Below are 17,477 nucleotides of genomic sequence, written 5' to 3' on the forward strand. Positions count from 1 at the left end.
TCTGTACACAGTTGCATGACGAGGTATGGTAGTCTATTGGTGGCTATGGTGATACAAGTCTTAAGACTGCTTTTGCTGTTGTTTTCTTCTGTACATTCTTCTGTGTTTACTCTTTTGCGGCATGAAAGACATGTTTTGAATCTCCAGAGAGGTGAACAAGTCAACTCTGAAACATTCTTGTAATACAAGACAGACAGCACTAGACAGAGGTACATGCACACCAATACAGCTAGTATTTTTTGTGTATCCAAAGACACTTTCAATACAATGGCCACCTTTCCAGTCATACTATCTGAAATATCTTTCTGAAATCTCTTACATGCATTCCTGGCTTCTCTTACATGGCTTCGTCTTCTCAGTGTACATTTACATGTTATTTACATTCAGTCACAGCTAGTAAAAGGTGTTATATGTTTGCATTTTTATACAGCGTTACCATTACTGTTGAATATAGATTATTTTGTGCAACTTATATGTGGAGATTTACAAACTGTACAATATAGGGGGGAACGTTTTTACAATATGCTTTCAGACATCAATAAACAAAGTAGCGGCTCGATTCAATCCGGAGCGCGGACGATCTGTGTTGTAGTGTGGTTGAAATGTAAAGGTAATTTCAGATTGAGCAGACATTTGCAGCATTTACCGTGAATGCAGCCTCCGCGAACACGCAAACATTTCCTTTAAATGTCAATCGTGCTATAACGCTGATCTTCTGCGCTACTGATTGAATCAAGCCCTAGATATGATTGTTGTTTACGTTTTCTCCAACTGTAAACACTGAGCATGTTCAAGTGCAATGAAACTGTGCAACATCCAGAGACAAAACCACAGATCTCACAAAGCAGATGGTTAAACACACTAGGTGGTCTGCCCGTGTTCAGAAAATGAAGGTCTCATGTGCTACATAAAACATGTCACAGTCGAGTGCCCTTGAACAAGCTCCTAAAGCAGTTGTTCACCTGCTAGCAGTATGTTGGATTGTCCTGAACAGGACTAACATCTATTGTAGCCTACTTGTCCCTTTGTCCACAGCCTTTAAACTCATACCTCTTGGCTGTCCATTTTAAAAGTGCACCAAAATGGCAGTCTGATTCGCCGTTGATTGATCAGAGAGCTTTTTTTTCCATTGTATTTGAGTTCAAGATAAAGTCACTGCTGGCTGGGGATTGATACAATAGCATTGAGTGTGTGCTTTTATAGGACATGTTTATGTGGGTTGTGATATCAACACTATCCATGGGTCTATATGCAGTATGCTTCTATGTTTGCTTATTGTTTGGAATCACAGCAATGTGCATGACAGTACAAAGCTAATGGTACCAATGGTTTCCTTTTAACTCTAAACTTCTGGGAATAATTATAGCAATGGCTTTTGTGAATTGTCTTTGCAAAACGACATAATATTATTCTCGGCATTTCACATTAAAAAAAACAATCAACTATCATACTTTAATTATAGCGATTTTAATATAAAATAAATAAATAGCAATAAAAATGTTATTTACTCATTTCAAAATAAAATTGCTATCTGAATTTCAATGGCTGAAAAAGTGCTGAAATAAATTAATCAAGTTCATGAATATGTAATCAAATAAAGTAAATCATAATAAAGTCAACATAAATACAAATGTTGTGAACTTCTGTTAATAACATGTTGTGTATATACAGTGGTTTGACAAAAGTATTCACCCCCCTTGGCATTTTTCCTATTTTGTTGCCTTACAACCTTGAATTAAAATAGATTTTTGGGGGGTTTGTATCATTTGATTTACACAACATGCCTACCACTTTGAAGATGCAAAACATTTTTTCTTGTGAAACAAACAAGAAATAAGACAAAAAAAAACAGAAAACTTGAGCGTGCATAACTATTCACCCCCCCAAAGTCAATACTTTGTAGAGCCACCTTTTGCAGCAATTACAGCTGCAAGTCTCTTGGGGTATGTCTCTATAAGCTTGGCACATCTAGCCACTGGGATTTTTGCCCATTCTTCAAGGCAAAACTGCTCCAGCTCCTTCAAGTTGGATGGGTTCCGCTGGTGTACAGCAATCTTTAAGTCATACCACAGATTCTCAATTGGATTGAGGTCTGGGCTTTGACTAGGCCATTCCAAGACATTTAAATGTTTCCCCTTAAACCACTCGAGTATTGCTTTAGTAGTATGCTTAGGGTCATTGTCCTGCTGGAAGGTGAACCTCAGTCCCAGTCTCAAATCTCGGGAAGACTGAAACAGGTTTCCCTCAAGAATTTCCCTGTATTTAGCGCCATCCATCATTCCTTCAATTCTGACCAGTTTCCCAGTCCCTGCCGATTAAAAACATCCCACAGCATGATGATGCCACCACCATGCTTCACTGTGGGGATGGTGTTCTCGGGGTGATGAGAGGTGTTGGGTTTGCGCCAGACATAGCGTTTTCCTCGATGGCCAAAAAGCTCAATTTTAATCTCATCTGACCAGAGTACCTTCTTCCATATGTTTGGGGAGTCTCCCACATGGCTTTTGGCGAACACCAAACGTGTTTGCTTATTTTTTTCTTTAAGCAATGGCGTTTTTCTGGCCACTCTTCTGTAAAGCCCAGCTCTGTGGAGTGTACGGCTTAAAGTGGTCCTATGGACAGATACTCCAATCTCCGCTGTGGAGCTTTGCAGCTCCTTCAGGGTTATCTTTGGTCTCTTTGTTGCCTCTCTGATTAATGCCCTCCTTGCCTGGTCCGTGAGTTTTGGTGGACGGCCCTCTCTTGGCAGGTTTGTTGTGGTGCCATATTCTTTCCATTTTTTAATAATGGATTTAATGGTGCTCCGTTGGATGTTCAAAGTTTCTGATATTTTTCTATAACCCAACCCTGATCTGTACTTCTCCACAACTTTGTCCCTGACCTGTTTGGAGAGCTCCTTGGTCTTCATGGTGCCGCTTGTTTGGTGGTGCCCCTTGCTTAGTGGTGTTGCAGACTCTGAGGCCTTTCAGAACAGGTGTATATATACACTGAGATCATGTGACAGATCATGTGACACTTAAATAAAGTTCACCTGTGTGCAATCTAACTAATTATGTGACTTCTGAAGGTAATTGGTTGGACCAGATCTTATTTAGGGGCTTCATAGCAAAGGGGGTGAATACATATGCACGCACCACTTTTCCGTTATTTATTTTTTTGAATTTATTGTAACAATTTATTTTTTCTTTTCACTTCACCAATTTGGACTATTTTGTTTATGTCCATTAAATGAAATTTAAATTACAGGTTGTAATGCAACAAAATAGGAAAAGCGCCAAGGGGATGAATACTTTTGCAAGGCACTGTATGAATGTTGTGAGATTGAAGGATGTAAAGCCTTTTTAAGCAATCTTTTTATAGGTTTCTTAGAAATTGTATCCATACTTTTAAAAAGGGAAAATAGAGAATAAAAAGGATATTAATTATAAAGAAACTAGATTTTCATAGACGGCTATCAACAGCTAGGCCCTTTCCCTTTAGCAAACTGCAAATGTTAATTTTGTTTGACTGCGACAGACTACTAGATAATTACTTATTCTGTGCAAATAGTTTGCTAATTGTGCCTTTTTTTTTGCCTTCAAAAATTCAGCTGTGGTTTCAAATCTGTAACATAAGGCATTTATTCCACAAAAACTGTGTGCAAATAGTTTTTGGTTGGACCTTGCTACAAATAGCGAGATCAATGTGCAAACTTAACAAAAATGTATATATATATATATATTTTAATCATTCATATCATATATTAAGAGATATAAATAGCACAATGTTAAGAAATCTCTCTCTATATATATTTTTAAGAGCCATTTAGTCCTATCCTCAGATTAGGTGTTGTAATAACCTGAACCACAAGAGGGCAGTGGTGATATGAACCCTGGAAAGAGTCTGCTGGTTTTACATAATGTGATGGTAAAAAATGTAAACAGCACTACTATCCAGACAATGGTACATCTACAGGGCATCATCAGTAAGGGTTAGGACTTCCTCCATGGTAAGTGAGGGACGGTACCACTATTAACCTGTGTTTCACAGTAGGGTTCATCACTTTCAGAGTCTGCGGGTGGGGACGCCTTATTCCTCTCCTTCTCACCGTCATCAGAGTCTTCCATTGCCGCAGTAATGAGGGGGGGAGATTTCCTGAAAGGGAGACGGAGAGGTTGAGTCAATACAACAGGCAATGAATGTCCTTGAGACAAGATGACTCAACGGACCGTACTCATAGCCTGGTCCCAAATCTGTTGAGCCGTCTTGCCAACTCCTATGGTCATTGGCGTAATAATGACCATAGGAGATGGCAAAACGGCACAAACTGATCTGGGACCAGGCTGCCATACTCACAGATGGGTCAATGTAACGATAGTACAGTGTGGCTAATGACAGTACCTGTATTCTCCATTGTGTATACCTGTCTATAATATTGTGTGTTTATCACTGCCATTGTATGACATGTTGTACTTATCCCTCTGGCATCGTGGAATATAATATTTTGCCTCTGTCACTAGCATTTCTGTCTGTCTAGTATTGCATAGACCTACGTCCACATCTCTTTAATATACTGTATGAAATCTATCAGTACAGTTGGGAGAATTAAAAAGTTAACCTGAGCGCCAAGTCTAGGTTCAAAAGGCTCCTTAGCTTCTACCCCCAAGCCATAAGACTGCTGAACAATTCATAAAATGGCTACCCAGACTATTTGCATTAACCCCCCCCACGGTATGGCCTACACCTGTTGTATTCGGCACATGTGACAAATAAAATTTGATTTGATTTTATCTCTTGCTATCTTTTACCTCTTTCTGGTATCTAATACCAGGGTATCTCTAGGCTCTCTCTTTAACCATTTGGATATCTCATACAGGTATCTCATGCTGATATCTCATACCTAGGGTATCTTATTGAGCGTTTGGAGTTAGTGTTCAGCACCAAGCGAATGTGTCTGATACCTGTCTCCACTCTGGGTGATGAGTCTCCTGCACGTCTCCATCTGCACGTCCAGGCCTCGCTTCATGGAACACATCTCCATGTACTCGTGTAGGTGTCTGTTCATGTCACTCTTAGCCGTGGCCAGCTCCAACTGTGGGGACATAACGTAAGACAATCCATACTGTAAGTTTGCTTTCTGGTTTAAACTGTCAACACAAAAATGTTTGAGTAATGAGGGGCAGGATCTTTGCAAGTGCAAAACCAAAGGCTGCAGTAATTTGCATTAATCTTATTTTCTAGTTTGTGTTTCTTTTAGGTCGATTGTATTTGTACTTCTTATCGTTGCCACAGGGAACAGAGAAATTAGCAAATTAGCAAAGAGGAAAGTCTACACTACCTTCAATTTGTTACTTCAGTTTATTTTATCATCTACACAGGAACCAATGTAATGTAAGCACATGGAATGGCTAACTTATTTATTTCCATAATGTAATAATCCCAGAGAAATGTCTATGTACACTGCTCAAAAAAATAAAGGGAACACTAAAATAACACATCCTAGATCTGAATGAATGAAATAATCTTATTAAATACTTTTTTCTTTACATAGTTGAATGTGCTGACAACAAAATCACACAAAAATTATCAATGGAAATCAAATTTATCAACCCATGGAGGTCTGGATTTGGAGTCACCCTCAAAATTAAAGTGGAAAACCACACTACAGGCTGATCCAACTTTGATGTAATGTCCTTAAAACAAGTCAAAATGAGGCTCAGTAGTGTGTGTGGCCTCCACGTGCCTGTATGACATCCCTACAACGCCTGGGCATGCTCCTGATGTGCCACCCCACACCATGACTGACCCACCACCAAACCGGTCATGCTGGAGGATGTTGCAGGCAGCAGAACGTTCTCCACGGCGTCTCCAGACTCTGTCACGTCTGTCACATGTGCTCAGTGTGAACCTGCTTTCATCTGTGAAGAGCACAGGGCGCCAGTGGCGAATTTGCCAATCTTGGTGTTCTCCGGCAAATGCCAAACGTCCTGCACGGTGTTGGGCTGTAAGCACAACCCCCACCTGTGGACGCCGGGCCCTCATACCACCCTCATGGAGTCCGTTTCTGACCGTTTGAGCAGACACATGCACATTTGTGGCCTGCTGGAGGTCATTTTGCAGGGCTCTGGCAGTGCTCCTCCTGCTCCTCCTTGCACAAAGGCGGAGGTAGCGGTCCTGCTGCTGGGTTGTTGCCCTCCTACGGCCTCCTCCACGTCTCCTGATGTACTGGCCTGTCTCCTGGTAGCGCCTCCATGCTCTGGACACTACGCTGACAGACACAGCAAACCTTCTTGCCACAGCTCGCATTGATGTGCCATCCTGGATGAGCTGCACTACCTGAGCCACTTGTGTGGGTTGTAGACTCCGTCTCATGCTACCACTAGAGTGAAAGCACCGCCAGCATTCAAAAGTGACCAAAACATCAGCCAGGAAGCATAGGAACTGAGAAGTGGTCTGTGGTCACCACCTGCAAAACCAGTCCTTTATTGGGGGTGTCTTGCTAATTGCCTATAATTTCCACCTGTTGTCTATTCCATTTGCACAACAGCATGTGAAATGTATTGTCAATCAGTGTTGCTTCCTAAGTGGACAGTTTGATTTCACAGAAGTGTGATTGACTTGGAGTTACATTGTGTTGTTTAAGTGTTCCCTTTATTTTTTTTAGCAGTGTATTTATGGCTCTGTTTACAGTAGTGCTTCATCACTGCAGGCTTATGAATAGTATTCTAGAAGGGCTTTGTTTGTGTGTGTGTGTGTGTGTGTGTGTGTGTGTGTGTGTGTGTGTGTGTGTGTGTGTGTGTGTGTGTGTGTGTGTCTCACCTCAATCTGGTCGATGGTCTCCTGATACTCCTTCTCTCTGGTCTGGAAGAGGGACTCTGTGTCCTTTATCACCTTCTCTATGGACTCCTCCTGCTGCATGGTGCGTGGTGTGTGTGTGGGTGTGTGTGTGAGTGTGAGAAAGTGAGAGAGAGAACACATTGTTTTGTGCTAATTTGCCTAATATACATGAGGTGAAAGGAACGTCATGTCACAGTCGTACATGCAATGTTTAAAGTAGGACACAGACAAGGCAGACCAACCATAAGAATAATTAACAAGCAGGAAGTACAGTGGCTTCGGTTAAAACATGCCCTTTAACACAGTTCTGGGATCAGCTTACCCAAGCCAGCTCCTAACATTAACCATTACATTGGTAAATACAAAACTGATCTTAGATCAGCCAGTGACTAGTGGTAGGTGTAGTGGCCTACCTCTCCCTGGGTCTCCACTGCTCCCAGAGTGTATCCTGGAAAGTCCTCCCACAGCAGCAGAGTCTCCTCAGTCTCCTCCCAGGCCAGGCTGTCACAGTCGTCCTCAAACTCACACTCCCTCCTGCAAGACCAACAATAGTATGGCTTCCTAGTTGTACATCTATTTATATACTGAACAAAAATATAAACACAACATGTACAGTGTTGGTCCCATGTTTCATGAGCTGAAATAAAAGATTCCAGAAATGTTCCATACGCACAAAAAGCTTATTTCTCTCAGATTTACCCCCGCTAGTGAGCATTTCTCCTTTGCCATGATAATCCATCCACCTGACAGTTGTGGCATATCAAGAAGCTGATTAAACAGCATGATCATTACACAGGTGCACCTTGTGCTGGGGACAATAAAAGGCCACTCTAAAATGTGCAGTTTTGTCACACAACACAATGCCACAGATGTCTCAAGTTGAGGGAGCATGCAATTGGCATGTTGACTGCAGGAATCTCCACCAGAGCTGTTGCCAAATAATTTAATGTTAATTTCTCTACCATAAGCCGCCTCCAACGTCGTTTTAGAGAACTTGGCATTACTTCCAACCGGACTCACAACCGTAGACCACGTGTAACCACGCCAGCCAAGGCCCTCCACATCCGGCTTCTTCACCTGCGGGATGGTCTGAGATGAGCCACCCGGACGGCTGATGAAACTGTGGGTTTTCAAAACCGAAGAATTTCTGCACAAACTGTCAGAAACCGCCTCTGTGTGCTCGTCATCCTCATCAGGGTCTTGACCTGACTGCAGTTCGGCGTCGTAACCAACTTCAGTGGGCAAATGCTCACCTTCGATGGCCACTGGCAGGCTGGAGAAGTGTGCCCTTCATAGATGAATCCCGGTTTCAACTGTACTGGGCAGATGGCAGACAGCGTGTATGGAGTCATGTGGGCGAGCGGTTTGCTGATGTCAACGTTGTGAACAGAGTGCCCCATGGTGGCTGTGGGGTTATGGTATGGGCAGGCATAACCTATGGACAACGAACACAGTTGTATTTTATCGATGGAAATGTAAATGCATAGAGATACCGTGACGAGATCCTGAGGCCCATTGCCGTGCCATTCATCTGCCGCCATCACCTCATGTTTCAGCATGATAATCCACGGCCCCATGACACAAGGATCTGTACACAATTCCTGGAAGCTGAAAATATCCCAGTTCTTCCATGGCCTGCATACTCACCAGATGTCACCCATGGAACATGTTTGGGATGTTCTGGATTGACGTGTACGATAGTGTGTTCCAGTTTCCGCCAATATCCAGCAACTTCGCACAGCCATTGAAGAGGAGTCGGGCAACATTCCACAATCAACAGCCTGATCAACTCTATCTGAAGGAGATGTGTTGTGCTGCATGAGGTAAATGGTGGTACTAGATACTGACTGGTTTTCTGATCCACACCCCTATATATTTTAAGGTATCTGTGACCAACAGATGCATATCTGTATTCACAGTCATGTGAAATCCATAGATTAGGGTCTAATGAATTTATTTCAATTGACTGATTTCATTACATGAACTGTAACTCAGTAAAATCTTTGAAATTGTTGCATGTTGCGTTTATATTTTTGTTCAGTGTAGTTCACTGGCCGACTCTGGTCTGCTCATTGCTTACAAGTGACAGACTCTAGTCCTGGAGATCAGCAGTGTGCAAGCTTTTTATCCAGCCCAACTCTAACAGTCCTGATTCAAATAATCATGGTTTGAAATGTAGAGTGGCTCTCCAGGTGTGGCGTTTGAGACTTTAGCAGACCTCGATTGCTGTCCATTTCCTCATAGTTAGGACTCACAGCTGGTTCAGCATCCTCTGCATCTCCTCGTTGATCTGATTGGCTGACGTGCTACACGACTCCTCATCCTTGCCCCCCTCGCTCTCAGAGATGCTGGTTGGTTCATCCCCGTCACCGCCTTTAACCGACTGGGCCGCCTGCTTCCGGGGCCGGCGAGTCAGAGTGGAAGGAGGTGTGGCCATCTGCTAGATAAAGGTGGGATAACAGTGTAATAGCAGAGTAATAAAGGTGTAATTAACATGAGTTGTCCTAGAAGATATGAGTGGACTTGCCTCCACAGATTTAGCCATGCTGTAATTATACCAATCGACGATTGCTCCAACAGATCTAGAATCAGCTTACCTTGGAAAAATCCTACATTTAACCATTATGGTGTTAAATGCTAAACTGATCTTAGATCAGTGTCTAGGGGCTACCTAACAGATAGTATAGTTAGTAGTACAGTGGCCTATGAGCGGTCCTGACCTGGAAGATCTGGATCATGTCTTCACAGTTCCTCTGCTGGGCAACGTCACACAGGCGAGCTGTGATGTCGATACGTCTACAGATGTCCATGTCCACCTTCATGGCCTTCTCCTGGATCTTACTGTCCAGATCCGACAGGTTCTGATAGAGAAAATAGGAGAGGAGAGTGAGTGAGTGAGACCCGCAAAAGTAAATAGGTGTTCCCAAATCTTATTTGTATTTTAAAGACATTTTCGAAGTAAACTGCACAATGAGTAACCATAAAAGTATTTTATTAGAGATTTTCTACGATTTTATAACTCAAAGTTCTCATGGTACTACTCTTGAGGTATACTAATCTCAACAACTTGGGGTGAATTTGGGGTGTGCCAAACATTTTAATCATTATTCATCATTCATCATTTTCAATCATTTCCCAACATCGCTATGAGGGACTCACGTTGCTCATAAGGCCTTTGAAGAGGACCAGCTCAGCTTTCAGCTGTTTCACCCTGAGGGCCAGCTCATCCTGACACACCTCACTCTCCTGGAGGTCCTGTGCACACACACACACACACACACACACACACACACGCCTAATTTGCATTGCATGTATGACATAACATAACTGATTATAAGGATGCATAATAAATAGAATGGGTGGTGTATTGAATAGTTCATTTCCAATCAACCCAGCTGATCTGAGGTGGAATCATAATGTTAGTGTGATGTGAAATATTAAAGGGGTAATCTGCTGTTCAAACAATAAAGCAGTTACCCACCAACTTTTTAGGTAAACAGTTTAGGGATGGGACTGGAGAAATGCAACCACTATCAAATTCATAGACGGTGCTATGGACACAAGGACCATCCATCAGCTCAAAATGATAGTTTTACCATGTTTTCAAGCTACAATGGAGAAAAACACACTTATATTTTGGGTTCTAGGGGTATGTAGCAATCACAGATTGCCCTTTATCATTGACACAGCTATGGGCTTACCTCCTCCAGCTCAGCCACTTTCTCCTGGAGGTCCACTCTGACTGTGTATTCTTCCTCCCATCTGTTAACACACACACACACACAGTGATCATATAGATGAGAATGGAGACTGATGAGGAAGTCATCACGACAACATCACACTATCATCACTCTCTCTTCTGGGGACAATTTCCAATCGCAAACCCAATTGTATTAGTTCAATCCCACAATCACCATTGTCTATTTAGGCTATTCTAGTACCTCCATTTTCCTGACCATCTGTGACTGAGGGTAGATAACTTTGTCAAAGGCCAAAATGTCTCGCAAATAGTATAATAATAACACTGGTTACAAATACCAGAGAGAGAGAAACCAGGCAGATAGCCTAATACCATCTACTATAGGCTACAGTGTTGCGCTCACGCGATTAAATTAACCAATAAGGCCCGGGGTGTGTGGTATATGGCCAATATACCACGGCTAAGGGCTGTTCTTATGCACAATGCAACGCGGAGTGCCTGGACACAGCCCTTAGCCGTGGTATATTGGCCATATATTATCACAAACCCCAGAGGCGCGTTATTGCTATTATACAGTGCATTCGGAAAGTATTCAGACCCCTTGACTTTTTCCACATTGTTACGTTACAGCCTTATTCTAAAATCTATTAAATTGTTTTTCCCCCTCATTAATCTACACACTATACCCCATAATGACAAAGCAAAAACAGGTTTTTATAAAGTTTTGCTAATTTATTAAAAATCAAAAACTGAAATATGACATTTACATAAGTATTCAGACCCTTTACTCAGTACTTTGTTGAAGCACCTTTGGCAGTGATTACAGTCTCGGGTCTTCTTGGGTATGACGCTACAAGCTTGGCACACCTGTATTTGGGGATTTTCTCCCATTCTTCTCTGCAGATCCTCTCAAGCTCTGTCAGGTTGGATGGGGAGCGTTGCTGCACAGCTATTTTCAGGTTTCTCCAGAGATGTTAGATCGGGTTCAAGTCCGGGCTCTGGCTGGGCCACTCAAGGACATTCAGAGACTTGTCCCGAAGCCACTCCTGCGTTGTCTTGGCTGTGTGCTTAGGGTCGTTGTCCTGTTGGAAGGTGAACCCTCGCCCCAGTCTGAGAACCTGAGCGCTCTGGAGCAGGTTTTCATCAAGGATCGCTCTGTACTTTGCTCCGTTTATCTTTGCCTCTCCTGACTAGTCTCCCAGTCCCTGCCACTGAAAAACATCCCCACAGCATGATGCTGCCACCACCATACTTAACCGTAGGGATGATGCCAGGTTTCCTCCAGACGTGACGCCTGGCATTCAGGCCAAAGTGTTCAATCTTGGTTTCATCAGACCAGAGAATCTTGTTTCTCATGGTCTGAGAGTCCTTAGGTGCCTTTTGGCAAACTCCAAGTGGCCTGTCATGTGCCTTTTACTGAGGAGTGGCTTCTGTCTGGCCACTCTACCATAAATGCCTGATTGGTGGAGTGCTGCAGAGATGGTTGTCCTTCTGGAAGGTTCTCCCATCTCCACAGAGGAACTCTAGAGCTATGTCAGAGTGACCATCGAGTTCTTGGTCACCTCCCTGACCAAGGCCCTTCTCCCCCGATTGCTCAGTTTGGCCGAGCGGCCAGCTCTAGGAAGAGTCTTGGTGGTTCCAAACTTCTTCCATTTAAGAATGATGGAGGCCATTGTGTTCTTGGGGACCTTCAATGCTGCAGAAATGTTTGGTACCCTTCCCCAGATCTGTGCCTTGACACAATCCTGTCTCGGAACTCTACGGACAATTCCTTAGACCTCATGGCTTGGTTTTTGCTCTGACATGCACTGTCAACTGTGTGACCATATATAGACAGGTGTGTGTCTTTCCAAATCATGTCCAATCAATTGAATTTACCACAGGTGGACTCCAATCAAGTTGTAGAAACATCTCAAGGATGATCAATGGAAACAGGATGCACCTGAGCTCAATTTCGAGTCTCATAGCAAAGGATCTGAGTACTGTTTTTTATTTTTAATACATTTGCAAAAATGTATAAAAACCTGTTTTTGCTTCGTCATTATAGGGTATTGTGTGTAGATTGCTGAGGAAATGTTTTTGTTTAAATCCATTTTAGAATAAGGCTGAAACGTAACAAAATGTGGAAAAAGTCAAGAGTTCTGAATACTTTCCAAAGGCACTGTAAACTAGTTACCAACCAGTGGAGGCTAATGAGGGTAGAATGGCACATAATAATGGCTGGAACGGCACTAATGGAATGGCATCAAACACCTGGAAACCATGTGTTTGATGTATTTGATACCATTCCGCTGATTCCGCTCCAGTCATTAGCACGAGCCCATTCTCCCCAATTAAGGTGCCACCAACCTGTTGTGTTACCAACATAATTAGAGCAGTAAAAATACATGTTTTTTTTACCACGGCTGTGAGCCAATCAGCATTCAGGGCTCGAACCACCCAGTTTATAATAAAGTTTGATGGAGTTTGTATATCCATGTTGTGTGCCTAATCTCCCTTACTCAGCTGTGTTATGCAACAGGACACCATGCATGTAGAGCACCCTGCTGCAACACTTACTGAAGGTGAAGTGGCCTAACCCAGGAGGGTGCATGTGCCATAGTGCACGTTGCCTATACACACTGTTATCAGTCTGCTCAAGTGGGGATGCAGTGTATAGGCCTACAGTAGCCTATACTGTAAATTCAACCTGGTCTCATAGCATTTTGTATTATTCTGTACGTAAATCCGCTACATCCATTTAGTATGATTTGTTATGTTTTGTAAGGTATGTATGAAATTGTGGATGTCCATCACCCATTTCATATATTATGTTACGAATTACAATACGTACTATATGTTACAATTTTGATTTTTAAAAAATATGTTAACCTTTGGGTATACGTTCGCATTATACGCCCACCCATCCACCCCGACCAACCACTCTTTCATCCCAGAGGAGATAAACCTTCTGAATCTGCAGATAAAATTAAATAATGTATATTTACTGCTGCACTTTTGCACAATGACTGCTCCTTGTTATCGATCTCATTGTTTCGTGTTATGTGTATATCAGTTATATGGTTGTCACTGTTTTTAATGTTGTTGTTTTTTATTGTTGAACCATGACTGCACAAAACATTTCCCAATTGGGACAATAAAGATAACTTGAACTTGAACCCTACTTTCGTTTTTGCCTTAAGTAACCATCTGTCTTATTTACATTTACATTTTAGTCATTTACCAGATGCTCTTATCCAGAGCAACTTATCCATACCAAACGTAACATATCATACTAATTTGAGTGTCCTGGATTTTACATGTACTATGTTACGTCTAGTCAATGAGACCAGGCTGGTAAATTGTACAAGCTGTAAACATATACACTGTATAAGTTGAATGGAAAAGGAAGTTCTATTCTATTCTAGCTTCCCACAGCCCCCTGCAGACTCATTACACAAAAACAAATAGTATGTTATTGTATTGTTATGAGACAGTTGTTTTTCATGAGATCTAAGGCAGATGATTGAAAATGTTCCCCTGTTAAACCATTTGACCTTCTCAATAAAAGAGAATTAGAGGAAGGTGTTCCGGCTGGCAAGTCATAGAGGCTGGATAACAGAGAGTTGACGTTGCCTTGTTCCCATTAACATTCATACAGTGGACTATAGGCTGTAGGGAAGGTTACTGATGTCATTTAGTGATGTCAGCATCTTCTCACGGATGCTGCAGAAGGCGAGTGCTCGTACAGGATGGGAAGGGGGGGTGAGAGAGAGAGAGCGAAAGAGAGAGGAACAGAGAGCTTATGCGTGTAAGAGAGAAGTAAAGTGGGAAAGGGTGTAAGTGAAAAAGAGAGAAAGAAAGGGAGTGAGAGAGAGAGTGTGAGAGAGGAAGAGAAAGAGGGAATGAGAAAGAGAGAGAATAATGTGAACAGTCTCTGGCGGCATCACTAGCGGTCACAGCTTTCAGTACAGTGCTGCATTGCAGGTGCTGAGACGAAACGCAGAGGGGCGGAGGAGAGAGAGAGAGAGAGAGGTGAGAGAGAGAGAGAGAGAAGGGCCATGTGAGAGAGAGAGAGAGAGAAGGGCCATGTGAGAGAGAAATCCAAGTGTACTGCTGACTTCTCCCCAGCCTATTCAGCCCTCTCTAGATAATCCTCCTATTGGATAAGAGATTTGCCAGTGCTGTTATTTTAAACGCTATGATCAACTATGTTTGAATCCCCTACAAGCCTATAGTGAAGCTTTGTAATGGCATATCATTTGGGAAGTACAGGGGCAATTTGAAGACAAAACGTAGAGTGGCTAAAACACTTCAAGATTTACAAAGTAACCAGAAGCCATCTTATGGAGGATGATGATGACGACAAACAACAAGAAAACAGATGCCTCCTCATTCCAACTCCGTTCTAAGATAACATAGTACTTTTGTAGCATGATCATCAGCTGGACAAACATAAAGCCTGTAATATAGCTCTGCCTTATATTTCAAGATAAGTACTGTACGCAACTCCTTTAGACCTTGCACTTTTTTAGTCATTTTAGCAGACGCTCTTATCCAGAGCGACTTACAGTTAGTGAGTGCATACATTTTTCATCCAGGCCCCCCGTGGGAAACGAACCCACAACCCTGGCGTTGCAAGCGCCATGCTCTACCAACTGAGCTACAGGGGACTACATCATTTGCATGATGATGTAATGTTATTTTCTTGTGTTCTGGGGTGTAATTTGGTATGAAGAAAGCAAAAACACACTATGGTTGATTAGGCTCAAAATAGCCTACTGTTACTTCGGATACATTCCACACCTCATTTGTAACAGGAGAACCCAACTGTATATTGATACACACCATAATAGACAAAATGTCTAACTCAATATTTTTGCTTGTTTTCTATGACATGACCACTTTTATATTCCTATTCTGACAAGACTTTGGCTGAAGGACACTGAGATGTTATGGTGTCTGTAACTATAAAAAGGATCACTGATTAGTAGAATCAGTGTGTAATTAGAGCAGAGCTGGAACAAAAGCCTGCACACACCTTCGCTCTCCAGGAGAAGGATTGGCCAATCCTGGGGTAGGGGTGTTGCCCTAATAATGGTGGGCTATAGAGACAATAAATGACATCACACATCAGGTCTACTGGTGACAATAACATATGCTTAAGGCCCCGGGCCTTTAACTATAATAGTTAGACTGCTTCATTCATACCTGCGTTTATACTCATCCCTTTCTCGTTTCACCTTGCCCAACACATTGTACAGGGCCCGTATCTCAGGGGTAATGGTGTCGATTTGAACACCTACTCCGTCCGTTTGGGCACAAGGCACACCCGTGCCCGTTATGCGCGAATCCCTCCCCGCGCCAAACCTGCGGTCGTGGTTGTAGGACCAAACGGTGCCGGGAAGGAACCGGGGAGGTTGGTTAGTAGACATACCAGACCCAAAACTGACATATTTCTCGTTAATGTTGGATATAGTCTTGGAAGGATCAGTAGGGGTTAATAAAGAACTGATGGAAATATGTGGAGTGAGTTGGTTGGAATTGAGGTTGCAATTCGAGTCAGTCAGAGTCGAGTTCCTAAATACTGATTTGCTGTTGGACTCAAAGAAGGGAGTTGTAGGCCTGTTGAGTGATGGAGAGAGAAGGCCTCCGGGTAGGTATGCAGAATTATTTACGTTCTGGAGGGGGATATGTCCGGGCCTAACTGCGATGGGCCCTACGAAACCAGTCTGGACTCCCATTTCCTTAGTCAATGGCTTTTTCCCGTGTCCTTCTACTGAATTGCCCTCATTATTGTCCAAAGCCTGCTGAAGCTGTTTCTCCAAAGCTTTATTCCGACGCTCCAGCTCATGAACTTTAGCCAAAAAGCAACGGAAGCGCAAATTCAAGGTCTTGAGAACACTGATGTTGGAGCCCAAGTCGTTACGCAGGGCCATCGCTGCGGGGGGCGACGGCGCACGGTGCATGTTGTTCAGGTGCAGATACGCGAGTCCCGAAGGTGGCAGCGCACTAAAGTCCAGGCCAGATAGCCCATCTTGTCCAAAGCCGGTGTGCTCACCCAAGTCAGGTGCACCGTATGAGTCTAGGCCTGTCATGGAAGAATCCGAATGGCTTCCCATCTGGTTATGCTGCTGTTGCTGAACAAGGTACGCGTTCTCCCCCAATAACGGATTCATGCTTGAGTATGAAAATCTGAAATGCTCAAAATCCGGCATGAAAACAGACTTCTTAATTTAGCTTGAAAGCTAACTCTTGATGTAAATAATAGCCTTACTTGCTCTATCCCTAATAGCCTTACCCTGTGAAGACTTAGCCTATGCGTCCTACCAAGACAGAATAAGATAACCGAACAAAATAAAATAATGTATAGGCTATAGGTAAAAGGGTGCTATTGAACAAGTAGACTATTCCATGTCTTAAAATTACACCCGTCAGTGACTGAAAAAGCCGCAGCAATCAAGCGGTGAAGGCTACCTGGCTAGCCGCAGCGCAACTACTAACTTTGGCGTAGGTGATGTCTGCAGAGGTAACAGTCCAGTCAAGACCATCGCCAGGCAGAAATAAACAAACTACTGCGGGTTTTAACTACCGCTGTGACTAGAGTAAACGCGCAATCCTCACTTTGGATAGGCTAGGCCTACTGCTTGGCTTGAGTGAATTTCTCGACACGTTTCATTAATATCATAATATGTGTTTATTTTACCCTACACGTGAGTAATATCAATGGCATTATTGTCTGTAAGTCTAACTTTGTCACCATTATTTCAATCGAAGATGGCTCACGATTTAGGAGTTTTACGGCACCCTCAGCATCACTTGGGGACGTCAGAGAGAGCCCATAATAACATCGCCTGTAAGGTTCTCTGCTCATATTGTCTAAAAACAATGGACTACTGGCTTATTAAAACTTTTGGACTGTGTTCTGTGCAAAAGTAGACCTACACCTAGTTGAAACGTATGCTACACATGCTCCACTACA

The 17,477-nt window shown here is 42.9% G+C and overlaps 1 protein-coding gene across 2 annotated transcripts; it reads right to left on the bottom strand.

Annotated features, from left to right (window-relative positions):
• Positions 1-3,249: 3,249 nt before the first annotated feature.
• Positions 3,250-17,030, bottom strand: LOC121571548 (non-homologous end joining factor IFFO1-like). 2 transcript variants are annotated; one of them, XM_041883077.2, is made up of 9 exons: positions 15,707-17,030; positions 10,518-10,578; positions 9,976-10,071; positions 9,537-9,677; positions 9,072-9,253; positions 7,230-7,350; positions 6,799-6,891; positions 4,941-5,071; positions 3,250-4,134 (listed from the first exon to the last, which is right to left on the bottom strand). In XM_041883077.2, the coding sequence occupies exons 1-9, from the start codon at positions 16,711-16,713 to the stop codon at positions 3,972-3,974; spliced, it is 1,995 nt and encodes a 664-aa protein (XP_041739011.2). In that variant the 5' UTR covers positions 16,714-17,030; the 3' UTR covers positions 3,250-3,971. The 2 variants fall into 2 exon arrangements, with proteins under 2 accessions (XP_041739011.2, XP_041739010.2); XM_041883076.2 differs by having other exon boundaries at positions 9,072-9,256.
• Positions 17,031-17,477: the final 447 nt, after the last annotated feature.

Source organism: Coregonus clupeaformis, chromosome 8 (assembly GCF_020615455.1).
Source record: "Coregonus clupeaformis isolate EN_2021a chromosome 8, ASM2061545v1, whole genome shotgun sequence".
Classification (NCBI taxonomy): Eukaryota; Metazoa; Chordata; class Actinopteri; order Salmoniformes; family Salmonidae; genus Coregonus; species Coregonus clupeaformis.